The 26,111-nt window shown below is 41.4% G+C and overlaps 1 protein-coding gene across 7 annotated transcripts in view; it reads left to right on the top strand.

The window, feature by feature from the left end:
• The window catches only part of ryr2a (ryanodine receptor 2a (cardiac)), a 148,701-nt gene that overhangs the window by 45,623 nt on the left and 76,967 nt on the right, over positions 1 to 26,111 (top strand). For all 7 annotated transcript variants that reach the window (XM_037081049.1, XM_037081048.1, XM_037081050.1 and 4 more), the window contains 15 exons: positions 3,839 to 3,913; positions 4,580 to 4,658; positions 6,922 to 7,034; positions 8,464 to 8,563; positions 9,395 to 9,491; positions 11,930 to 12,004; positions 14,497 to 14,653; positions 15,778 to 15,942; positions 17,965 to 18,086; positions 20,296 to 20,479; positions 22,152 to 22,287; positions 22,649 to 22,744; positions 23,642 to 23,760; positions 24,224 to 24,357; positions 24,502 to 24,743. In XM_037081049.1, coding sequence (XP_036936944.1) covers positions 3,839 to 3,913; positions 4,580 to 4,658; positions 6,922 to 7,034; positions 8,464 to 8,563; positions 9,395 to 9,491; positions 11,930 to 12,004; positions 14,497 to 14,653; positions 15,778 to 15,942; positions 17,965 to 18,086; positions 20,296 to 20,479; positions 22,152 to 22,287; positions 22,649 to 22,744; positions 23,642 to 23,760; positions 24,224 to 24,357; positions 24,502 to 24,743 — 1,894 coding nt within the window. The remainder of the gene's footprint in view (positions 1 to 3,838; positions 3,914 to 4,579; positions 4,659 to 6,921; positions 7,035 to 8,463; positions 8,564 to 9,394; positions 9,492 to 11,929; positions 12,005 to 14,496; positions 14,654 to 15,777; positions 15,943 to 17,964; positions 18,087 to 20,295; positions 20,480 to 22,151; positions 22,288 to 22,648; positions 22,745 to 23,641; positions 23,761 to 24,223; positions 24,358 to 24,501; positions 24,744 to 26,111) is intronic.

Here is a 26,111-nt window from a genome sequence, read left to right as displayed (position 1 = left end):
TATTGGTAGGTGGGAAATGGGCCAAAGTAAAAGCTGTCACACAAACTTTTTCTGAAGATGGTTTCCATCAATTTAGACACTTATCATCCTGATCTCCCTTTAAGTGTTACTTGTTTTGATTACGTTTGGATTTGATTAGTTAATTGATGATGTCACCAGCCACAAGATGGCAGCGCTTGTAAATATAACGACAACGTTCATTGAAATTTTGCCATGTAGGTACTGTAACTATCTTTGATATGCACCAACACTCTATAAAGTCATTTTTACAATGTTTTAGCTGTAATCTCTGCTGTCTCAAGCGCTCAGTCCTCTCTGTCCTGCTGTTAGAGACATGTCTGCGCTAACTGCAGCCCCTCAATTTAGCCATGCCCTGCCCATGTCCTGCCTCTTATTAGGAACTGTGATGGTCTCTGGGATTATGGGAAATGGTTGTCAAGAGCCGATAGCCCCTTTCACACAGAGAAGCCACATTATCGCCGCAGCGGTGGTTCACCAATTCTCACACAGAGCCAGTGAATGCCGGCGTAAAGACGAAATGCTGTGTAATTCACACAGAAATCCGGCGCCCTGGCTCCTAAAGAGACGTGACGGTACACGTCATGATGGTCACGTCTGTGTGTTTTCAAGGTGTTTCCCCGGTGTCCTCCTGTCAGTCTAAACCTGCTGACAGTTTATGATGATATGGATGCTGTTATAATGTGTAGTGATTGAGATCCTGACCCACCAAACATCCTGCAAAGTGACAAAGGTACATTTTGCACTCCAAATTACATAATTACATAATCACCATCAGTAAATTGGACACTGTCTGACTCGCTCACGGGCAGGGAGGGAGGCTGTTCTGGGGGAAAGCTCACTGGAGTCTCGGTCAGGAGGGCTGGCAGCCGCGGTGAATTTTTTCTAAGACAAACACAGATGCTTCTTCACGAGAAGAAGTGCAATGTTTTTTCCTGATATAGTTGCCAAAGACAGTTACAGTTACTACGTTACTTTTGTTTGGTCCAGTAGCTATGCTTTGTGGGACATTTCTCCTTATTTAGTTGAGTTAGGAACCTGTGTAGTTACCAGAGTGTCAGGCCGACACGCCCTCGCTATGCGCAGCTGGCTTATCCATTCATACTGGTTCGGTTCACCAATCCTGCTCCTCTGATGCTACTTCCAGAGGTGGATCAGCGCTGCTGCGAAATTTCACCCCTTGCCGCCTCCGAGACATTCACACAGAGGCGGAGGCAGAGAATTGGCGCAGGATCCCCGCATCCAAACAGCAGTGAGAATGGGGCTATTGAAAGCCAGAGGTTGGATTTCTAGTTATTAGTGGAGGAAATGGAATTGGAATTAACATGCCTCTTGAAATGCATCTCAAGTGTCCACTCATGATCAGATCTCACTTTCCGACTGTATATAAATCAGCATGTACATCTCTCGCGATAATAAGTTAATGTAATACACTTGCGGTGACGCTGTGACAAACTATTTACCAGAAAGAAAAAGCCTAAAGTATTTCATTCAAGTCCAAATTTACAATAAGGCATGAATAATAAAGAATTCGCTGTAGTACGTTTTCTCAATCAGCGATTCTCAAAGTTGTTAGAATTCTGAAGAAGTCTGAAGTCGTGTTAGAAGTCTGAAGATATTGTGGTTTCTAGTTTAATGGCGTCATCAGTTAAAACTCTGTGTATACAGTTGTAGCCAATTGTGTCAGACAGTGTCTAATCCACTTTGCCTGTTGTTGTTGCATCTTGCTGTTTCGCAGAGGATGTCACCTGAGCAGGAGGTCACTCAGTGTGGCTCTGGACTCTGGATGTCGGTTTCCTGTCACCATAACAACCGTTACTTTTTGCAAAGACGAGGTTCTTGTTGGGGACACGTTTAGGGTCCTTGCAGATACAATGCAACAACGGCGCAACTTTGCTCAGAAGCCAGGCCTTTTCCAGTGGCCTGCGCTGGCCCACGACAGCTTCCCTTGTGTCAAGCCAAGTGGCACGTACCCTACAGCAAACACAGTTCTTTCTGAAAGGCCCAGTAACGTTTACGACACAAAAAATGGTATGTGAACAGATGTGTCCCAGAACATCTCGACAACTGGTATGAGTGATCGGATCACAATGCACCGTGGTGGTGAACAGCTCTAAGTGTGAACAACAAAGACACATGTTAATGCCAGGTATACAATAGTGGGATCTTGAATGAGGTTGCCTTACTTTTGCAACAGAACATGTTAGGTCCAGTAGTCTGTTTCACTCAGGCTCAGTCCCGGACAGGCTATAGCACCTGTTCTCTCCCCTCTAATTTACCAGCATCTGACATATTAAAACTTAAAATTGCTCTTTTATCTATTGTCACTTTGACATGTCTAATTCTGAAATTTAAAAGGATTTCAGAGTACTGCCATATTTGTGCACTTAGTTTAGGAAATGTAACACTTAAGGTCGGCATTTCTTTATTTTAGATACATAGATCTACTATTATTTGAGTTTAAATACAGTAGTTAATGGTCTTGAGCTTCAAAGTCTGCATTGCCTACTGGCCTGATAAAATACAATGTGTGCATCACTTACATCTTTTGTATTAATGGAATCACTGATTGGACAGAAAATAAGCTGCAAAGCCTGTGTGCATCCCATAACTGCCATTTATACACACTCGTTAATATATGTCTGCGTATGTTAAACTGAAGCATCTCAGCCCTGTGAGGCCTGTGCAGCTCAAAGAGTAGGGCAAAATGACTGCAGTGCAGCAGGAGAAACTACTAGACCAACAGACAGGAGGTGCACTTTGTGCAAAGACAAATAAATCTGGAAGCAGGACTGGTCCGGCCTCCTAGTGGAGCAGACTTCTGCTGCAATCAGAGATTTTGGTGTCACTGTGTAGTTTTGCACTTACAAGGATTGACCACACTATAGAGTCCCTAGAAAAATGCAGGGGAGAGGGAGAATGGCCAAGGGCCAAAGGGGTTTCCAGAAAATGGGATCTCATTTTGAGGAACACTAGCTCCGATTTAATGTACGACTGGTGCTGCTTAGTTCATTGAACAGGTCTGCATGGTAGCAACAAAAAATAACATTTGCAATTACTGTGCTAAACATTGAGATTAAAGATATGTATCATTGTTTCATATATAAAAAAGCTAATGCAGTATGTGCAGTTTGCAAATACTAAGTCACATGAACAGCCATTTTAAAGACATGCCTTTATACGAGTCATGCAAGAAAAAGGATTAAGACGCGTTTTCATTTGTTTTCCAGGTTTGCTCAAGTAGTCATTGTAAAATCTAGCTGTTTGTGAGGCACAGTCCTGTGATTGTCCAGACAGTTTAACTGTGAATAGCCCACTTTGCTTTGATGCACCAGAGCAGCCACTCTAAACACAGCGCATCAATAGTGCATCCGATTAGGTTTAATTAAATGTGGAAGCCCAAATCATAATCATTATTATTTCATTAGAAAGCACTGGGTGACGGTAATTACTAACAACTCGGGATGTTTATATGACAGTGATATATTGGTGATTGAACTTCTACACAGAATACCTTTTTAAAAACTGTAAGAATGACATGATGGTTGGATGACTTTTAGTTTAAAACAGTTTAGCTTGTCTACTTTTAGTTGTACGTCTCTAACATTTTCCTACTGCTTGATAAAGCATTCTTGTTGAATGAAATTATACAGCAAGCCTCTCCTTCTCTCTTCCTGTCTGCATCTGTTTTGGTGATCTTTCTGTCTGTACTGTTTGATATCTCTGTCAGCTGTTTCGTGCCGTTTTGTCTCTCAGTAACTTTCTGTCTTTTGTAACTCCTCTTTTTTCAATCTCCCTCTTGTCAATGTCTCTCCGTCAGACGGCCCAGGGTGGCGGCCATCGCACCTTGCTGTATGGACATGCTGTCCTGCTGCGACACTCCTACAGTGGAATGGTCAGTGGACCCACACACACACACACACACACACACATGCACACACACGTAAAAACTATCCAGAAAAGGATGATATTTCAGGGAGTGGTGAATGAGACGTGTCTACCCTGCTTGTCTGTATCTAACCCATTGTTACACATGGCATTTAAGCAATTTCGAAATTACAGTTGGCTCTGTAATCGACAACAACCTTATGAAAATCCAAAGTGGACCACTCCAGTGGATGTTATATGGGAAAGGAACACTTCTGTCTATTTAGATTCCACCTTATTTTATGTTTTATTTAAATGATGATATCATTTACACATAACCCTAACCCTAACCCTAAACAGCCATAAAACAGACTTTATCTAATTATTGTATTGTCCAATACACAGAATATGCCCTTTGGTGTGTAGCATCTATCAAAGTGTACAGATTCAGTGGATTTTCTTCTGTGACTAAAAGTCACAGAAGGTAGATGTACAAGACGCTTTCCATTGTTTTACAGAAGTCAAACTTCACACTGAGCTTATAAAAATCTTTCAGTAAACACACTTTCTGTGCAGTAACTGAAAAAAGAAAAAAGAAGTCCAGTCCAGATTAAGCGATATTGACTTTTCACTGCACTACCGCTGATACTGTAGCTGATCTAACTGATGAAATTAATTGTGTTTCTCTGTTTAGTACCTGTGCTGTCTGTCAACCTCCCGCTCATCCACAGATAAACTGGCTTTTGATGTTGGACTGCAGGAAGATACCACAGGTAGGAGTCAAACACGTGCTTTCACTGTGTGGCTTTCAATTAAAGTTGATATAAAGACCAGGTCAAAACCTTGTATATCGTGCTGCAATGTGTATGGTCAGCGTGTGAGTCATTTTGTTACAGTGGGTAGTCAGTCAGAAATGCAGTTTCACAAACATTACTTTCCACTCATACCTTGGGATGCTTTTTCTAGTATTCATCTGCTTCTTGAGATGGCTCTTGTCACTCTTGTGAGTCTTATTATGTGTGCTATCCTTCATGCCTCTCACCGCAAGCTACTGCTGGACTGTTTCAGTCTGTAATCACATGCTTGATTCGAGAGACAACTACAAATGGCCGTAATAGTAAATGTTTATGTTTCTTAATTATTTAGTACAGCCATATCAGTTTTATTTGTGCAGCGCTAATACACAACAAACAGAGTTATTTCAAGGTATTTTCATGTAGAGCAGTTACTAGATTGTACTCCTCAGTCTATAGAGACAAAATATTCCCAAATATGCGAGCAACAGCTGCAAGAAAATACTCCCTTAATAGTAAGAAACTTAAAGCAAAACCAGCAGTGTTTTTTCTTGAGGCCAGTATGCCACGTATTTATACCAAATGGCAGCAGTAAGATGAGGCGCTGAGTGTCTGTTCTGCTCAATGACGACAATGGAGGAGAAGTTAATACCTGAGTCGCTGATGTCTGATGTTTCCTTGCCCCCGCAAAATTTTTATAAACCCTCATAGACCAGTAGGTTGGTCCAGCCTTCCCTTCAACAAGAGCAAGATAAGATAATGTATCATAGCAAGCAAAATGCCGTGCCTCCAAAGCACTCTCAAATGCCATGCTGTTGCAGTCCAGCCAAAAACATCACTGACCTGATGTTATTGGAATCTTCTGCTGAATGGTGAACTTGTTCAAACCTACAGAACTGTATTTTAAAACTATACAAATTATAATTTTGTATAGAGAATATGTGTAATGTTTATCATCCAACTCTGCAGTTCCTCTCAGCTCTACAGAGCTTGTCGAACTTATTGATTTGATTTTACAGCCCAAACCCTCACTGCCACTCTCATTAACAATGTATCCAGCAGCAGGCAGCTCCTCTCAGTGAAAAAAAAAAAGATTACTCTACCTGCTCAGCACTGAAGAGAAGACAGACAGAGTTGGAGACTAGCTGGTGAGCATAGTCGGCATTTAGCAGCTAAAGAGCAGACATAAGTTTAAAGGAAGGGGAAAATCAAATGAATGCTCTGCTGGTGTGTACAACGGTGCAATGATTTGCTAAAACACCAGCCATATCTTAATAATGCCATAATATGATAATAATATGTTTGATGTTTAGTTTGTTGATTAATGCAGCTCTAAACTGAGACCCCAAGTGTTATGGTTGAGGTTTTATTTTAGGATAGATGAGCAGAAGTCAGTTCAGGGAGAGACCAGGAGGTCAGGGTGAAGGGCAGTGGCTGATCAGGACGCCTGCGGTGAAGGCGTAAACCCTCTGGAGGTCATAGTAGGCAACGGCAGAAGCCCTCTGGAGGTCAAGTTAGAGGCCATAGGTGATGGATGGAACCATTGGAGGCCCGGCAGCAAAGGCGAGGAAAGAAATATGGAAAATAGTATATAAAACAACATCTCTCATGTGTTCTAAACCTGTACTAATCCAAGTGAATTATTAAATGTCATTAAAGAAGCACTTGCAGCTCATATGGGAAAGGCTCACTTCAAAAATGAAAAATTTATTATCACGTCACATCTTACACATTCATATAAAGTTAACTCAAATTGGCCGCTGGTTTGAATTAACATGATCACATTAGATTTGAGGTCTTTGTCCAGTGTGTTATTTTTTATTCCATCCACATCATTTATGGAATAAAACTCTGCTATGATACTGTCCACGTGATTCAGTCTGCCTCCTGCCTCTCCACAGTGATTTTCACTTTAGAACAAAGTCAGGACAATAAGACATTAAAAGTACACCATCTACCCCGTTTGTGATCTTGACCTGCTTCTAAATCTGATACAAGTTACAGTACAAGCAGAACAGCTGCAAGACAAATCTAGGCTACCAAAATGGTCCACAGGCTGAGGTGATACAGTAAAGGTTGTATTACAGAACTTAATGTTGTTACTGTATGTGAGTCAGGGACACATATCTGCTTTTATTTTCGGAGCTATTATTTGCTTTTTGTGTGTTTTCTTACTTTGTGTGTGCCTGTGTGTGTGTGTGTGTGTGTGTGTGTGTGTGTGTGTGCGTGTGTGTGTGCGTAGGCGAGGCGTGCTGGTGGACCATCCATCCAGCATCAAAGCAGCGTTCAGAGGGAGAGAAGGTTAGAGTGGGAGATGATCTAATCCTGGTCAGCGTCTCTTCGGAAAGATATTTGGTCAGTAGCAGCTGTGTGGGGGAACATGTGTGAGGAGTTGGGGGGGGGTCTCACTATCACTTTCTTACTTTTCTTACTTTTCTTTAACTCCTTTGTTCCTCTATACATTCCTTTTAAATGATTCATCCCTTCTTTCTCAGTAAGACAATCCATGAACAAAAAGAAACAACTCTGTGAAGTTTGACAGAATATATATTGAACGCAACCAATCTAACGCAGCAGCCAATGGCATATTCACATACAGGTATGCACCAATGGATGAACACCTGACTGTGACATGCGACACTCAAGAGCCACATTAGAGCGGTCTTCTTTTGAGCCTTAAGGACCAAATCCCGCATTAGATACATCCTTCTCCTTAGTTCGGGAATTGGATTTGCCTAAAACCATGTAATATAGAAAATAAAAATAAATACAGAGGTGTGACAAATTAAAGGAAAAACCTAAGTAAGTGGGTGGAGAAACATAAACGATGACTCTGTTATGCTTTGGGGGACATTTTGCTGGCATGGTTTTGGTCCACTTGTCCTCTTACAGGGAAGGGTCACTGCACTGCAAAATAGTAGAGCTGCTCTGAGTGATCACCCTATATCTCACAGTATGACATTGCCCTCATTCATTGGCCTAATTGAATGGTTTGCTGAGTACTAAAACACCAGATCTCAACCCAGTTGAACACCAACTCTCCGCCGCCATCATCGAAACGCCACGTGAGGGAAGAATGCCATTCTGTCCCTTCAGTAGATTTGCTGAATAGATGCCAAATGGCACTGTTCTAGAAGCACCAGTTAGGCTGACTAAGACACTTCCTGTCGGTTCTTCCTTTTAATTTGTCACTCATCTGTGTAGGTGAATATATCCGTGGCTGCTGCTGATGTTTGTTTCACACTTTGTTTCTGTAATGTGTTTTATGAGGACCCGAATGAAGCTGACAAGTTAAAAAGTGTCAATCTCAGAATAAAGTTGTTCTTAATACGTCAAGAATGGTTTTGACATAAATAGAATGCACCTCAATGAAGGGACAGTTCTCCTGAGGATGCTTCTAAAGCAGCTTTCTCCACTACCTTGTAAATAAGCCAAATTTGTTACAGCCTTACAACTTTAATCTGTTTATCTGTACATTTGCCTGCTTGTCCATGTGACTCTTTCGACTCAGTAATTTTACATTCAGCTGCAAGAGCCCTTGCTTGTTCCTGTCTTTCTTTTACCCGACTGTCCATCGTTTGACGATTCTCTTTATAGACTGTAAACCATGGATGACTGTAAGCGCTGCTAATCATATACTGACTGACCAATTGCATCGCCTGATGTGTTGGGAGCTCTGTGCTCTCTGGACAGACCAGGCGTGCCCTTCTGAATCCTGAAATACAGGACTCAGATTCAGGAACGTCCATAGTGATTGTCTGTGTTTCATTCTGTCATCCTGCAGCATCTGTCCTATGGTAATGGGAGTCTCCATGTAGATGCAGCCTTCCAGCAGACACTTTGGAGTGTGGCTCCCATCTGTTCTGGCAGTGAAGTAGCACAAGGTACGCCTGTCTGTTTTTGGTCTCTCAGTTTTCTTCTTTACATTATTCTGTCTTTCTTGCTTTTTCTGATCTGTTGCTTGTTGCTTGTATTGTGCTTTTCGCTGTCCTTGCTGCCCGCTTTGTCTAGATTTTTTTTTTGTGTGTATTTTAGATTGTTTTTTTTTTTGCTGCATCTTGTTTTTGTGCATATTTACATGTGAAGAAACCTGGAGGGGAATATTAAGATACATTTTCACGTATGGAAGTGCCATAAAATATAATGTATGATGGCATCTGTTACCTCAGGTGTTGTTTTCCCTCCTCTGTTTTGTGCAAGGAGGCAGTACTGCCAAGGGTTCACTCCTCTGTACACTTGCCAAAGAGACAACAGTTTGTTATGTTCTGCCAATTCTTATAACTCTCGGCATCTTGCCCCTGAGTTTAACCAGAAAAAAACCCCGACTTCGACTGGAATGCAGCATTATATCCAGTATGTTACCAGATGGGTTTAAGAAGTGCAAATCCTTGTCATGTTTAATACCATAATTGCCCTGCTGTATTTGATCCCTGCTGACCATCTCCAGTGTCAGCACAGTGAGGTTCTTTAGAAAATTTGGATGGGGTTTTGAATTAGCAAATCGTCAGCATGGAAACATGTCTACGAATTCTGATGAAACCTGCCTGTCTGTTTCTCTTTCGTATGATTCATGTTTTGTCTGTCACCTTCTCCTCTCTCTGTCCTTCTCCCTCTCTTCCGCCTCCATCCTCTGCTCTGATGTCCCCCATGTCTTTCTCTCCCCTTGTCATTTATTTTTCTTTGCTTTTTCTCCCTCTCTGCGGTCTCATCTGCAGGTTTCCTGATTGGAGGGGACGTCCTCCGTCTCCTTCATGGTCACATGGACGAGTGTTTAACTGTTCCATCTGGGGAGCATGGAGACGAGCAGAGGAGGTAATGTGTGCTGATAATTACATCTGGCCTGCATTTTAGCCTCAAAGTAGGCAGTTAAGTAACTCTTTCATTTCATCTGGTCAGATATGAAGTCGTTTCTACCTGCAGAGATTCTGTGTGTACATTTTTTATCAGATTACACACATACTGTTTTTATCTGAGATCTGTAAGCCTAGATGCCATGTTTTATTGCTGTTATTCACTTAAATACACACATAAAGCACCAGCCCCTATTTTTAAACATTGAACTCCTGGCCTTACTTTAGATTTGGTTGCTGCAAAAACATAATTAACTCTTAATAAGTGCATTGTTAACAAGTGATCTGATGGTGTTCACAGTCTGACAACTAAACAGATCCTTCACTCATCAAATGAAGCGAAGCTTTACAGCATTACAGGACCAAACAACAGTAACGTGGTAACTGGTAGTGTCTTTGGCAACTTATATGAAAAAAAAACAACAAAAAAAAACCACTGCAGTTATACGTCTGTCTGTCTGTTTTTTCTCAGCAGCAGAGGCAGGCAGCTCCTGCAGTTGAATGGCTGTGATTATGTGACGCGATTCAGAGCAAAAAACTTGAACTCACATATCTTTGTCTCCTTCCACAATTGTGTTGTTGTAGTTACTGTCTCTGGCAACTTGTATTAGAAAAAATAAATAAATAAAAAATACTGTGACCATGAGACCTCCCGACCAAGACTTTGAACTTTCTTGCCAGAAAAGGAGAAACACTTTGGCATATTTTAAAGGGGCACTGCACTAGTCTTAATAAAGCAACAAAAAAGTTTATTATAGGCTTGGGGTAAAAATGATATAATGGTAACACAGGTGCTTATAGATATCTTGTAATCTAACAATGAATGTGTTTTAAGATGTTATTATTACACTTACCTAGTCTTATAATTGTTAATAAGAGCTAATGAGGGCATATAAGAGCTTTATTACCTATTAATGTACACTTATTACAATGACCTAACCTTATAGTATATACTTTAATATCACTGTTGATTGAAAAAACCAACATACACATTTTTTGGGAAGTGGTAGAAGTTGATACTGTAGCTGACCATCAAACATAAACCATCAACCCTAATACGGCGTTTCATGTGGGATATATAGTAGAGATTATATCCCATGTTTACAATTTATATCGTTCATGTCACTTGGCAACCAAGACAGCTGTGTGACTTAAAAGCTAGATGAGTGAGGCATCACAAATGGTGTGCATTGACATTATAGGACCATACCCATTGACCGTGCTTTCACTTACATTGAATGACAGTATTTCGGTAACATGTTTGTTTGAGCACTTTTATGAGACACTATGTTGGACATGTCAGAGCATGAAGACGGTGTGAGTATGGACAGGACTACAATTCCCAAAAATCTTTTAAGTGACATGATCCTGAAAAATAGGTCTGCTGGGCTTTATGTTGTGTTCAATACAAGTACTAAAAAGTTTCGGACCTTCTACACGAAAAAATGGAATGGAATGCCACTCAAAGTTGGAGTTCCTACTTGTAAACATGTAGTAGTCTGACGTCATACAATAGTGGCAGCACCCACGGGGTTAGGGTAGAATGTATTTGTAGACTTCAGTATTTGTATTAGTCTAATGAATGGTATATTTATGTTTCCAGGTATGAATGTGCCTTCATGTAAATTGATTGTTTGTTCCCTTATGATTTTTTTAGTCTCCTTCTATTTTGTATAGAAATGCCAGGGGGCTGCACTGCTGAGAGTTCACTCGTGTGTAGTGACAAATCAGAAATTGGACATTTAGACTTCGACTGGAATACAGTAGAAAAATAGTAAAACCAGCACCGATCTGTTTCTCAATGTCTTGGTTGTCCATGAAGATATTCAGCGTAATGTCACAGAGGAAGAAAGAAACCCGAAGAATTAGAAAAGGAAAAAAAGACCAATCGTTTGAGCTCTAGTGTAAGTCACACATGTAGGTACATATAGCTAAACAACATATTTCAAATCATTGTTATTGTACAGTTCTAAATCTGCATGTTCATTTACTTACTAAGGTCTCTCTGTCATCCTCCAGCGTACACCATTACACATCAGCATTCAGCTTCTTTTGTAAGGAATTTACCATGGCCTGCAGGAAGGGAAAGTACCAACTCCCATTATAGAGTGAGCTCTGCTGTGACTGAGACAGGGAGGACTATTAATAATTATAGTTTTAAGATGTTCCCAAAGGGGACAGCCATGTTGTTAAACAATGCCGATGAGAGTGTATTATCCCACAGACTGTCTGATGAGACTTGTTACTGACTCATCCATGTTGGAGCATACTGTGTCTACACATACATCAAAGGCAGATGGAGTGACGTGTGACTTCTAATATGTTATGTTCCATATGACGTTACAAAAGATATTCAATGTAATTTGTTTGAAGGTGTCATTGTTTTATTTTTACCCGCAGGACAGTGCACTATGAGGGGGGAGCAGTGTCCAGTCATGCTAGGTCCCTGTGGAGGCTGGAGACGCTGCGTGTTGTGTGAGTACAGCATTTTCACACACGCGCGCACACACACACACACACACACACACACACACACACACACACACACACACACACACACACGTCTGTGCCAATAAGTATGACGTAAGGACAGGTTTATCCAAGCTTAGCATAGGCTAACCATGTCTTGCAGAGACGGTTATCTGGAAGCAGCGGAGAGCTTGACTTTGGCCAAATCTCAAAAATACATCCAGCAACACTCTTAAAAGGTGATTTTATGATTCTAGGGAGAGTAATACGCTACATGGACTAGAACAGTCAGGCGTTGTGACTGTGTGCAGCTTTCTGGAGTCTTGTCATCACATTAAAGTTGCCTGGTTTGATAACATTGCATCTGTACAGAAACCAAAACAGATATATCTGGAAACACATGCTACATCTGAACATAGAGCAAAGAAGTGCTAGATAAACAGAACTGTTGAAATTCAACCATGCAGCTACTGTATTTTGCATTGCTTTTACATTTCTGTCTACGTACAGAACATGTATGTATGATGTGCACTTTATAGGAATGTGGAATTGGAATTTGAAGACATACCTTATTGGTAGTTTATCTCAAATTTAGGTGACAATAAGTTGAATTCTGCTTTAAATTGTTTTTTTGACAGATTTTTGACAGAAGTGTGTATTTGCCTAGATTGAACTTCAGACTGACATCAGGCTTGTATTTGCAAGAAATGCACATATGTTAATAACATTAACAGTGTGACAGTTGGCAAACAAGGGCAATGCCAGAGCCTAGGAAGTGACACATCTAAATACCATAAATACCAATTTCACCTGTGTGTATTAAAGATATCCACCCTGAGAACCCACCGACTGACATGAAAATAAGGACAGTAGTGACATACACATGCACACACACATGCACACGCATGCGCACACACACACACACACACACACACACACTGTGGATGTTTTTTGCCATATGGCTAAGTGACTCTGTGACTGTGCTGGAGTGGATGAACATTAGCCTTTGGGCTTCAAAAGTTTCTGCATCACATATTTTAGGCCTGAATTATTTTCTGGGAGGCAGCAGATGTAAGATCTAAATATATCACTGACATTGCCTGTCATCATGTGATAAATAAGTAAAATGATAAGAAAAAAACTAAATTGAAACATGAAATGAGCTCAAGTCATATATTATTCAAGTCACTATGTCTCAAGTCAAGTCAAGTCATGAGTCTTTAATTTTTATTTTCTGTCAATTTGCAAGTCATGAAAATGGTGATTTTGGCAACTCAAGTTCACATCTCCAGTTTGTGGAAATTTGGTTAAACCCAAATGTATTCAGAAACAGTGAAATGATTAGATTATATTACATTCAACTTTATTGTCACTGTGCACAGTACAAGTCCAGAGACAATGAAATGCAGTTAGCATCCAACCAGAAGTGCAAAAAGAAGCAGTAAAGTGCAAGTGTTGGGTGGGGAGTTCAGAGGGGTGACAGATGCAGGGAAAAAGCTTCCCCTGAACCTGCTGGTCCTAGTGCGGAGTGACCTGTAGCGCCTCCCAGAGGGGAGGAGGGTGAACAGTCTATGGTTGGGGTGAGGACAGTCCTTGACGATGCCACGCGGCGTTTGCAGACATCACTTTCTCTGGAGAGCCTCGATGGAGGGGAGTGGGGCAGTGCTCTCTGGTCAGACACAGAGCAGTTGCCATATCATACTGTGACACAATTGGTAAGGATGCTCTCGATGCTGCAGCGGTAGAAGTTCACCAAAATCTGAGGAGACAGATGGACCTTCTTTAGTTTCCTCAGGAAGGAGAGCCACTGGTGAGACTTCTTTATCAGGGTGGAGGTGTTGAGGGTTAAAGAGAGGTCCTCAGAGATGTAAACATCCAGAAACTTGAAGCTGGTGACACACTCAACCTCCATCCCATTGATTCGGATGGGGGTGTGTATGCTATCATTTTACTGTCTGTAGTCCACGATGAGCTCTTTGGTCTTCATGGTGTTGAGAGCCAAGTTATTGTTGGAGCACCACGCTGTTAGTTGCTGGACCCTCCTCCCTGTCAGCCGACTCATCATTGTTGCTGAAGAGATTCAGTCACCGTTGTGTTGTCTGCAAACTTGACAGTGGTGTTCGAACCGTGTGCAGGTGTGCAGTCATAGGTGAAAAGGGAGCAAAGGAGGGGGCTCAGCAGGCATCCTTGTGGAACGCCAGTGTTCAGAATGAGGCTTGAGGAGCTATGGAGACTGTGGTCTGTTGGTAGAATAACGAGTAAAACTAAATTTTTCAGTGCATATAGTTTACATGTCAGTTTTTATAAATCACCCAATGTTACCCTGGGTTGTTTGTGGATTTTTCTCAGTCATATGTTTCTATTTAGCATGCATCATGTGTGTGTGTGTGTGTGTGTGTGTGTGTGTGTGTGTGTGTGTGTGTGTGTGTGTGTGTGTGTGTGTATGTGTGTATGTGTGTGTGTTTAGTATTTATGCGTCTGACTGTGTTTGTGTCCAGGTGGAGTGGGAGTCATATCCGCTGGGGTCAGCCATTCAGACTGAGACATGTGACCACAGGAAAGTATCTCAGTCTGATAGAAGACAAATCTCTGCTGCTGATGGACAAAGAGAAAGCTGACATCAAGTCTACAGCCTTCTGCTTCAGGTCTTCCAAGGTACAAAGTCCAAGCATCCATAATACCGTCTGTTTGTGTTCAAGCTACTTAAACGAAGGGGAGTCTCTGTGTGGTACAATATATTTTGTCATTTGCTCATTTGTCCAAGATGGATTATCCTGATACTAAGACATGGTCAAATACAAGCAAACATCACTGAGCATTAAAGGTTGTAAGGCCATAATCTATACATGTCGCTTCTCTGTTCTCTGTAGATTGACTGCTCTGAAGTCACTGACTCTCAGCCAGGTTAACCTCAGTAATGATTTTATTCACAAAGCACATTTACTACAAAGTTACAAAGTGCTATACTGAATGAAATAACAAATATGCTAAAATAATGACACAACATACGAACATACTATAAACTAAACTAAAAAACTATAAACTAACTATAAAACAATAAAGAACAAAAAAGTAAAAACAAAACAGGTTAAAACTTAGTTAAAAGTGTGAAGAACACCTTGTTTTATAGAGACAATTTAAAGGATGCTTCCAATGTGGCTATCCTGAGAGCTCATCCCGAGGGGCACAGTATGACCCCTTTTAACAAGGCAGGTGGTTGGAACAAGCAGGAGGCCTGAAGCCAGAGATCTTAACTGAGGTTGCACTGTTACTAATAAGGAAGAAGCATTTCAACTATGTAACAAGAAGCCTGACCTCCGAAGTTATATATGACTTTTGTGAAATTGATTTTTGGTCATTTTTGCTTGAATGTGATTCATACGGTTATTGATCAATTGTTAATATTGTTAGCATTGTTGCTGATTAATTTTTTGTTGATCATCTAACATTACTAAAAGTAATATTTCATCTGATCCTTTGAGCTGTGTTGTTATATTGCCAGCTCACTGAAACATGGTGCTATCAGAATAATGGTAACACATAGCTAACTGCCCTGTTATCCAAATATGGACACAGTGTTCAGTACAGGATCTGGCCAGTGTTGTAAATGAATGAATGCAAAAGGGATATCGGTGACATGTCTGTATACCCTTCTAGCTCTTCTATCTTTTCAATCTCAAACTTCTAAACCCAGAAAGACAGCTTGAACTGTCAAATCTTTCAAACCAGCTATCTGTCATGTAGCATTAAATCTGTTTCATCACGTCTCCCTCCTCAAGGAAAAGTTGGACCCAGGCGTGAAGAAGGAGGTGGACGGGATGGGTGTTCCTGACATCAAGTATGGCGACTCCGTGTGTTACATCCAACATGTTGACACCTACCTGTGGCTCACCTACCAGACTATTGATGCCAAGTGTGCAAGAATGGGCGGAGTACAGAGAAAGGTATCACACTGCATTAGACAATAATATATCTGTAAGACCTTTTTATCACCTGTCTCTGGTTCCTTGTAACTACAATCTGTTTTGGGTTTTCTGTGTACTAAAAGGTTGAGAACCAGGTTTTATGACACTTTTGAATTAAATTGTACTTTAGATGCATGCATCATTGCTTGCAATAAACAGTCTGTTAAACCTTTACATGGAAGAGAAATGAAAACACAGAAAGTTTAGGGATGAAGGCAGACTTGAGCTAACAGTGAACCAGGTCACACCTTGTGAATGTAGTATTTTGTTCATGTCAGAGGTGAACTAAAGCATAACTTAAGATTTACCCAAACAAAACTGGCTTTATAATTATTTCAATGAGTTCTGTGACTGCAAAATAAGGCCAACCTCATCATAAGAAAAAATATTAAAGATATAATCTGCATTGAAATGTCTAAAAAAACAATTACTTTTCTCAGATATTGTTGAAGTGTGTACTTACATTATTCCAGATATTTCCAACGTAATATGAATTGTTTGTGAACATTTGCTCTCAATTAACATCACATAGATTTTTTTTTTATTAGTAATGATGGATATTAAAGTGTGATTACCACCAGCAAAGCATATTTATACATTAACATTTATTTTTCAACCAAGTCACCCAATTTTTTTTTGTACTACATACCTGACAACAATTATGTTTCTTACAAAAGGATTGGCAGTACTTTTCCTTAATTTCTTAAAAGATGCTGAGTACAGATAGCTTTTCAGTGACAAACCCTTTGAGGATGGTTTTTCAATTTCTAACCAGGGCAAGAGAGCAATATTATTTTTTACCAGGGAGTGTGGCCAACAGCAAAAACAAATTCTCAAATATTGATAGTTTCTCAAGAGAGTTCCTTGAACCACCAAAAATCTACCAGCGTTATCATAAATAGTGTTGTTAACTTGGAAAGGCCCCGAATCGTGAATTAACCCCCATAACCCCTCTAGAGTGGGAAGGGAAACAGGACACCAGCCCTTTGCCTGGCCATCTCCTGTGTACTATCACCAAGTCCTCCCAGAGTGAGTCTCATGGATAAAAACTATTGATGACTTAAGCTGCTTAAGCCTAGCAATAACCTGCTTTTGCTTTGACAATTTTACATCCCAAGAAATCAATTTAAAATTCTTATTTGAAGTCATCTAAATGTACTAATACATCAGATAGTGCAGCATAGTATCATCTGCTAACTGTGAGGAGTACAGAAAAACAAACATGAATCTTAAAATCTGCCATAAACGAAACCCCCTTAGCTGTCAACCTGAGCAAGACAGCATCTTCTTCCCTCCAACCCTCTCCTTGACCTCGGCGTGCAGTTAAGTGCACACACTGATCCAGTATAAACAAGGGAGCAGTTAGACGAAACCAAGCAGTCCTTATAGTAATAACTTTGAAAGGACAACAACAAAAAACAGACCAAAACAAAACTGACAGGACATTTGTGTCCCCTGGCAAAAGTACATATTCTACACGAGCATTTATAAAATGTTCAACATATTCCCTCTGGCAGCTCAATTCTCTTCCCGGAAAGATGGTATAGTGAATATCCACTTCTCTGATAACCAGATGTAAGCCCCTTTAAAAGGGGTGCAAGGTCTTCTTTCTTTATAACTAAATGAAAACCCCACTACTGTTACAGAGGGATAATCAAGGATTTAGCAGATCGCTTTAGTAAATCTGTGTTCTGTGAACCTTGGATAAACTCTTCAGCCTCTGCTGGGTTTTTCAAACTCACGTGTTTGTCTGGCTGCTCGCATCACTTGGTGATGCCCTAATCCTTACTCTAACACATTTGACATCAACCACAGGGGTCCAGGAGTTCTCTCTTGTTGTCCTCTTGTTGTTTGTTTGATTTAACGGGAGACAGACCCAAAAGCTCAGGCTTTTACACCACAATCCTGCTTATTTCTACATTTTTTTTGATGCTGTTATTGGATTAATTGTGATATTAAGATCATTGGTCAGTTCGGTTAAAAGCCTACTTCCTTTTTCAGGCCATCATGCACCATGAGGGTCACATGGATGACGGGCTGACGCTGTCTCGATCACAACACGAGGAGAGCCGCACTGCCAGAGTCATCCGCAGTACTGTCTTTCTGTTCAACCTATTCATCAGGTGGTTACTACACACACACACACACACACACACACACACACCACACACACACAGTCAAACAAGTTAAAGTGACATTTTGCGATTTACAGAGATTTATTGCAGCATAATGTGATGCACTTGTGAGAGAGGCTCATGAGGGTTCTCAACAACAAATCCGAGCAGCTAAGGAATTCAGCAGGAACAAAATAATTCCTGATTCTTGAAATCAACAGGAAGTAAATAGAAACCTGTCAGCCACACCAACAGCTGGCCAGTTACACTGGAGTGTACATACATATAACAAACTTGCTGAACTTTCCCTTGCATGCTAGAAAAGTCCCTCACTCATTGATCATGTGGCAGCATGTTACCATGTGACTGTACCTGTAAACCTGTATTTGGTTAAAAAAAATAATTAAAAAAAAATGAAGCTCAGGGTTCAGTCTTCTCTGGAGTGAACATGAGCCAAGATACTGATGGAAACTTGGATAAAAGCAATTGTCCAACACTTACAATGATTTGACCAGAGTGTGTGAGCTTTCAATTTTAATGTCCTTTTAATTTGAGGAGAGAACAGGCTCCTTCAGTGAACATGTGTCAGGATACTGCAGTCACTCGCTAGAAGAGAAGAATTCTTCACCATGTGCCTGATCTATTTAAAGGAACAAGCAGCTATATTGCTGTGTAAAGCTGCAGCAACTGCTCTTAGTGGGTGCAGTGAAGAGTTATAAACAAGCATTTTGTAGTTGCAAGCCTGCAAGCAAATATAGCACAACAGGTCATCTGTAGTGATTCACAATGCATGCTCAGGCAAAGAAACGCAATAGATGAGTTGTCCACGTCATGATGAAGACATGGTATGTCAGTTCTCAGCTTCAAGTAGCAGCATGCCTTATGAATAATGAGATAATGATTAGTAGAGGGTCTGTAAAACCAGAAAAGTGTATCTTTCTCCCAACACTGAGATGCACATGAGCGCTCAGCACTGAGACCGATCTGAATCTCAATCTCAATACCAACAATACTGTCTGACGTGAAGTGCCGAGTCCTGAGCTTAATACATAGCTTAAAGGGATAGTTTGTGTTTTTTGAAGTGGGGTCATATAAAGTACATATCTATAGTCGATCTGTTCCTTACTGTAATCACCGATCAGCGCAGCCTCAGTTTGGAGAAATAGAGAGCCGCTCCAGCCCAGAGGCTCAGCTTTGTACTGCAGTGAACAGGGTCCAGAGAAAAAGCGAAATAAACCACCTAAAACAAGGCTCACCTTAAAAAATCTATAACAGTTCAAGTGTATGTTGTATAGGGAAAATTCACACCGCTTTACATCGCCGTCAGACCTGCCTTTCTTTTGGCACTGCATTTTCTCAACCGTAGAACCTCTGTATCCCTACGCATAAGCGCAACTGGGCTTTCCTGAGTGGCGAAATACAGTGCGAGGCCCAAATTTCAGACACAGACAGTAGAACCTCTGTATCCGTACGCATTAGCGCAACTGCGTAGAGATACGAAGGTTCTATGGTTATGGTCCACTTCAGAAAGAAAGAGAAGAGAAAAATCATCGAGAAGCGTTTCAGTCTTTGACCTTTGGTCCATTGTGCATAAGGTCCTATAATGTAATTGTTATTTTTTATGAGGCTATAATGTAATTTAGGTTTGCACCATTTTATATCATTGATACAGCATAATTTGTGTTTTGATAAATAAAGTATAAATTGATCACATTACACAAACATTTTACTCCACTAATCTAGGGGTGTCATAATGCTGCAAGATCTCTCCAGTGAGCTACTGTTCTGACGTTTTCATGCGTGTCAGATTAACAAGCACACATGTACTCGCTGTTTTAGTTGGTGTTCCTCTCTGTCTCTCTGTGGAAAACCTCCAGAGAAACTAACCACTAACTAACAGCTGCAGTGTCGATTAATACTCACTGAAATATACAATATGAGATGCACTGTACAGGCACATCTGTATTTTATTAAGTACACTCAAATATTTTCCCTATGTAGAAGCCATTTGAATTAATGCAGCGTTAAGCTGCACGCATTAGTTTGGATCATCTCACCCTATACACATCAAACCAGTGGAGAGCAGTACGTGTAAACAATCCATTAAAACTGACAAGTTATTCACAGCCAACAAGCTCAGCCAAGTGAGGAGATGAAGTGGAACAACAACTTGTCACACTATATAGGCAGTGATGGATGTCTGATCTGTGTGCTCCAGGGGTCTGGACACATTAAGGAAAAAGGGGAAGAGCTCCACTCTCAATCTACCAATAGATTCAGTCAGTCTGAGTCTGCAGGATCTGATTGGCTACTTCCAGCCCCCCGGAGACCACCTGGAACATGAAGACAAGCAGAACCGGCTGAGAGCTCTGAAGAACCGGCAGAACCTCTTTCAAGAAGAGGTGTGTTTGAATCTCATTTACCGAAATACCCATGGGTATTAAGTTGTATTTCAGGGTTTTTAAAGTTGTATTACAGGGTTGCTTAATGTAATGAAAGTTCAGAAACTCCTTCATGCTACATAATTACAGAACATATATACAGTTATATATATGTATATGTTTATAAACACATAGTCCATCTTTTGAATTTGCGTTGGGGTATATATAAACAGCAGCAAAATGATGGTGATGATAATATATAAATATAGTATAAATAGTAGGAGCAATAGTAATAATAGTATACATTTTCCACCTGTCGAGTGCAAAAGCTTGATCTGAGATGTAGTTGTGGTGATAGTTCTCTGTGGGCACAACAGTCTCTGATTTCATGTAGTTTGGCCAGCCCGAGTTCCATTTGGCCATTTTCTTCTCCAGTGACCAGACACTAGCCGGGGGCAGCCTTGAGCTGTGCTGGGTTAGCATGACTCTTAGTCTGACTCTCTTCCTGCTTGGGGCAGTCTGACGGTTTAAAGACGCCGTGTGCCATGATGTTCTCAAAGTCTGCTGCTCTCAATCCTGCTAAACGCTGCTTTCTTCTCCAAAGCTGGATACAGTATTTCTGCCATAGTTCTTACTTGTTTCAGCAACAAAGCCAACAAAACTATCAGTAAAGATAGTTGTAGCATGTAGCATGATGTTGAGGAGCGATCGGCTGCTGCATCTTGACGTGCTGCTGTTGCCACAGCAAGTTTGCAAATGGCTGTCATTGTTCAAAAGTGTCATAAGTTTTTATTCTATTTTAATCAAAAGTCAAAATATATCACTCGGAAACCAGGAAGAAAAAAATCCCTTTATGTCCCACTTTTTGATTTATAGATGTCCCTCCTTTCAGATGACGCCATCCCCACAGCATTAAAAGGTTGCCTTGACACGGCAGAAAAAAAGGGGTGACTTATCCAGCTGATTTTGCATTAGCTGCAGTGCGCACCAACAACCACCAGGTTGCAAATGTGAGCAGTCCAGAAAATAGTGAACACATCAGGGCCCTAAGTTTTTTTCTCCTCCCTCTCGAGCAAGACACGCTGTTATATTTTCTCATTGACTCAGTCAGTACGAAGCCCTTCCAGGGTCACATGGAAGGAAAAAAAAAGCCATGCCCTCGGATTCACAATATCTTGATCAGCATAGTGATATTGAGAAGATGATAGTGATCAATAAACAATAAAGATGATGACAATAACTCTGTTTGACTGTATATGAGCAAAGCACTCCATTTAACTGGAGGAGGAGGAGCATTGCGGTGCTTTTGCACGTGCGTGATGTGGTGCATGGATCTCAGTCCTCTGATCGGACTGGACAGGACGTAAGAACTGTAAAATCAGTGTTGCAGTGTTTTACTATGTAGAGGGCTCAGTATTCACATAGTAAGATGCACCTTCATAGGCTGTAAGTGTTGTCATTAGATTTTCAAAATTAGAGGGGTGAGAGTTAGGATGGGAGATACAGAGGATTTAGGAGTGGCTATACGCAATGCCGACTGAAAAATATGTAGTTGCACATCTTTAGTTTATTTAACTAATAGCATCTTTAACTTATTTAACTCTAGCTTTGCACTGTTACCCACTTAATTTGATTAGGACTATTGGAGTCCAGCTGAATAAACCAGTAAAACCAACACCCCGTGTGTCTGTAGGGGATGATCAGCCTGGTGTTGGAGTGTATTGATCGCCTTCACGTCTACAGCAGTGCAGCTCATTTTGCTGAGGCAGTAGGAAGGGAGGCAGGGGAAGCTTGGAGCTCCATCCTCAACTCCCTCTACCAGCTACTGGGTATATACACACACACACACACACACACACACACACACACACACACACACACACACACACACACACACTTACACACAATTACACAGATAGAAATGATATCAAGAAGACAAATGTTATGCTTTTATGGCAGATTTTACTAAGAGCTTCACAGAAAGTCATCACGTTAGATAAAATTGATATTCACCATATTCATAGAGATGAAAATGGTTTCAGTGGAAAGATTAGGCTGAAATGAAAAATGTTCCCCACAGATGTGGAAATAAGGAGAAAATAAGAATAAGCTGTTGCTACAGTTTTATCATTATTCACATATTAGCAGTGCCTCTTAGGTCATGTCTGTTCTCTCTTGTCCTCCTCCCAGCTGCACTGATCAGAGGAAACAGGAAGAACTGTGCTCAGTTTTCTGGTTCGTTGGACTGGCTGATCAGCAGACTGGAGAGACTGGAAGCCTCTTCTGGTAGGTCAGCTTGTCTTTAACGAGACAGTCACAATACACAAGTGATCGCTACTGGGTCATCATAAAGTGGTAATGTTGAAATCAGAGGGTCCTGTTTCATAATGAGATATTTGACTCACTTTTCATCTATTCCTAGAAGCTGCTAGATAGATAGATATATGGATTACATAGATCAGATCAATTATATTGATTGATTAGACTGAGATAGATTAGTTTAGTGTCATCATTGAGGAAATATTTTCAGCAATAGGTGCAGAAATAGCCCCAAAAAAACAAGTTAGAAATACAGGAACAAAACCTTTGCTAAAACAAGCAGTCTTGTCTTTGGCTGCATCAGAAAGGAAGGGGGGGTGTGTGGGATTGTGAGTGCTTTGCAGATCAGGGATCAGGTAACAGAATCAAATAGGCTGGTGCTGGGAATACCAATGAGTGTGCTGACTAAAAGAGTTATGTTCTTTAACCCTTCTAGGTTCAGTTAATGCCAAGTTGCAACAATATTGTAGGGATGACTTTTGGTACATTCACAAAATACTAACACAATGAGAGTTCTGATCAGTAATCATCAGTAATGTAGATGTAATGGCTGAGTGGGTAATATAAGGCAAGTATTAGAACAAGTAGAACAGTCTAGTAAGGTCACACATCACTTTACTGTAATGTCACCCTTAAAACCAGAAAAAGACAAGACTTACATATCATGCCATATAACGGTGTATCTGATATTTGTGACAGATTAAACATATCAGAAGATACTGATACACTTTTGTATTAATCTTTGTCTAATCTGTCTTTTTGTGGCTGCTATTTTTTTTTCCTGTTAGGAGCTACTTGTAGGCTTTGATTGATTTGTCCTTGTGTAGTGATTCATATATATATATATATATTTTGTATTCCTAGGTATACTTGAGGTGCTACACTGTGTGCTGGTGGAGAGTCCTGAGGCACTGAACATAATCAAAGAGGGCCACATCAAATCTATTATATCACTGCTGGACAAGCATGGACGCAATTACAAGGTATTTTTTGAGATAAAAGTGTATCTCGGGCTATCTTCACATAATACAGAAGATTCACATGTGTACAAGCTTACATGATACACCTTGAAAGTTATGTACAAATAATCCACATATTTATTTAGGTGTGCTGTAAAACGGCTTCCAGGATTCTGTTGGCAGAACCTGAGGCAGCCGACAACAGTGCTGGATGAGCAAGACAGCCAGAAGCAGTGATTTAAAGATTTAGGCAATTTCTCAGCTTCTCTTTGTTTAACTGAGCGGGGTGAGCTAACAACAAACATTTCTCAAGGCAGAAAAAAATCCCATGTGACACAGAGCTGCAGCCTGTCCAATCAGATCAATCCACCAGGAATCCTGTAGTTCAGTCTTCATGCTAATACATTTCTGTGCATATGAATTCATACTTTAACAATAATTACGTTTTGAACACTGACATATTTTCTGCCGTGTGTGTGCCGTCTAGGTTCTAGATGTGTTGTGTTCGCTGTGTGTGTGTCACGGAGTGGCAGTGCGCTCCAACCAGCACCTGATCTGTGACAACCTGCTGCCAGGAAGAGACCTGTTACTGCAGACCCGCCTGATCAACCACGTAAGCAGGTATACACACACACACATACACACACAAACACAGCACACAGCTGTTAACATTAAACATCTGCATTCATGAAAGTCATCAGCGGACAGAATGGACAGGAGTCGTCATTCTAACCCACCCCTCATTCTGCTTCTTCTTTCCAACAGCATGCGTCCCAACATCTTCCTGGGAGTCAGTGACGGCTCAGCTCAGTACAGGAAGTGGTACTACGAGCTGATCGTGGATCAGGCGCTGCCCTTTGTTACAGCAGAGGCCACTCACCTCAGGGTGGGCTGGGCCGACACTAGTGGCTACGCACCCTACCCCAGTGGGGGGGAGGGGTGGGGAGGCAATGGGGTGGGTGATGACCTCTACTCCTACGGCTTTGATGGACTCCACCTCTGGTCAGGTAAGGTGTGTGTTAGTGTGTGTGTGTGCAGTTTTATCAAGAGATGGTACTCATACTTCCTCATAATAACCAGCTAAATAATATTTTTACTTCTCTGCATTGTAATACATAGGCTAATCTACTCATGTTCATGTAAAAAGACACCATACCATCAAAAGCATTCACTGCATGTGCTCTGATGTTATTAACAAACCAGATGATCTTATATGAAACGGTTCAGGATTCAGAATTTAGACGTAACCTACATGATGCTGATGCAAAACCAAATGCAATTGGGAGCCATGAGTCCCACCCAATCCCAGTCGGGACATCAAACATAGAAAAACCATTTCAGCCCATGCCTCACTGTAGACTTTCCATTTCCTGTCCCTTACCGAGACCTGGATCACCCCAGAAAACACTGCTACTCCAGCTGCCCTCTCAACTGCCTACTCATTCTTACACTCTCCAAGACAAACAAGTTGAGGAATGAGGAGCTGGCCTCCTCATCTCCCACATGTAGTCCTACCAGGTCCTTCCCCTGGACCCCCTACCCAGATCTGCTTTTGAATTCTACGCTGTCTCTGTCACACTTCCTCTCAAACTCAACATTGTGGTGATCGTCCCGGTCCTCTCCTTGACTTCTTTGATGAGATGGTCTCCCTCCTGAGCTGCTCCCCTGATGATGGCACACCGCTCGATGTCCTGGGTGACTTCAGCTTCCCCCCAGAGAAGCTGCGCTCATCTGAATTAATTAACTTCTTCTCCAGATTTGACCTCACACTCTCCTCCTGTCCACCGACCCACCGGGTCCGGAACCAACTCAACCAGGTCTTTATTAGGTCTTGTAGTACCTCAGCACTCTCTGTTACCCCACTGACTGTGTCTGACCATCATGCTGTCACTTTCTCTCTCCCCTTAAAATTCACCACCTCCCTCGCCCCTACACCTCACACAGTCACTACCTGCCACAATCTGAAATCCCTCTCTCCCTCTGCTCTTTCCTCTACTGTTGTTTCCTCACTGCAATCCACAGATCAGTTCGGTCTAATGTCTACCAAGGAAGCTTCCACTCAGCTGTCCTCCCTCTTCTCCTCTTTAGACGCTCTCTGTCCCCTCACCTCCCCACCGGCACGATCACCCTGCCCCCTTCTCCAAAACATCTCTCTCGACATCCTGCCATTCCTCACCACTCTGATCAACACCTGCCTCACTTCAGGCCTTCAGGCATCTCTTCTTAGACAGCTGCGCATCACCTCAACCTCAGTAAAACTGAAGTCCTCTTCATCCCAGGGAATGACTGCCCTCACATGGACCGATCCTGCAGATTTGCCCCCTTCAACATTCACAGGATCTGAACTTTCCTCACAAAATACGCGACACAACTCC

The sequence above is a fragment of the Acanthopagrus latus genome, chromosome 20 (genome assembly GCF_904848185.1).
Source record: "Acanthopagrus latus isolate v.2019 chromosome 20, fAcaLat1.1, whole genome shotgun sequence".
NCBI classification, from domain to species: Eukaryota; Metazoa; Chordata; class Actinopteri; order Spariformes; family Sparidae; genus Acanthopagrus; species Acanthopagrus latus.
The sequence above is the reverse complement of the archived record's forward strand: the minus strand, read 5'-3'. Positions and strand labels throughout refer to the sequence as shown.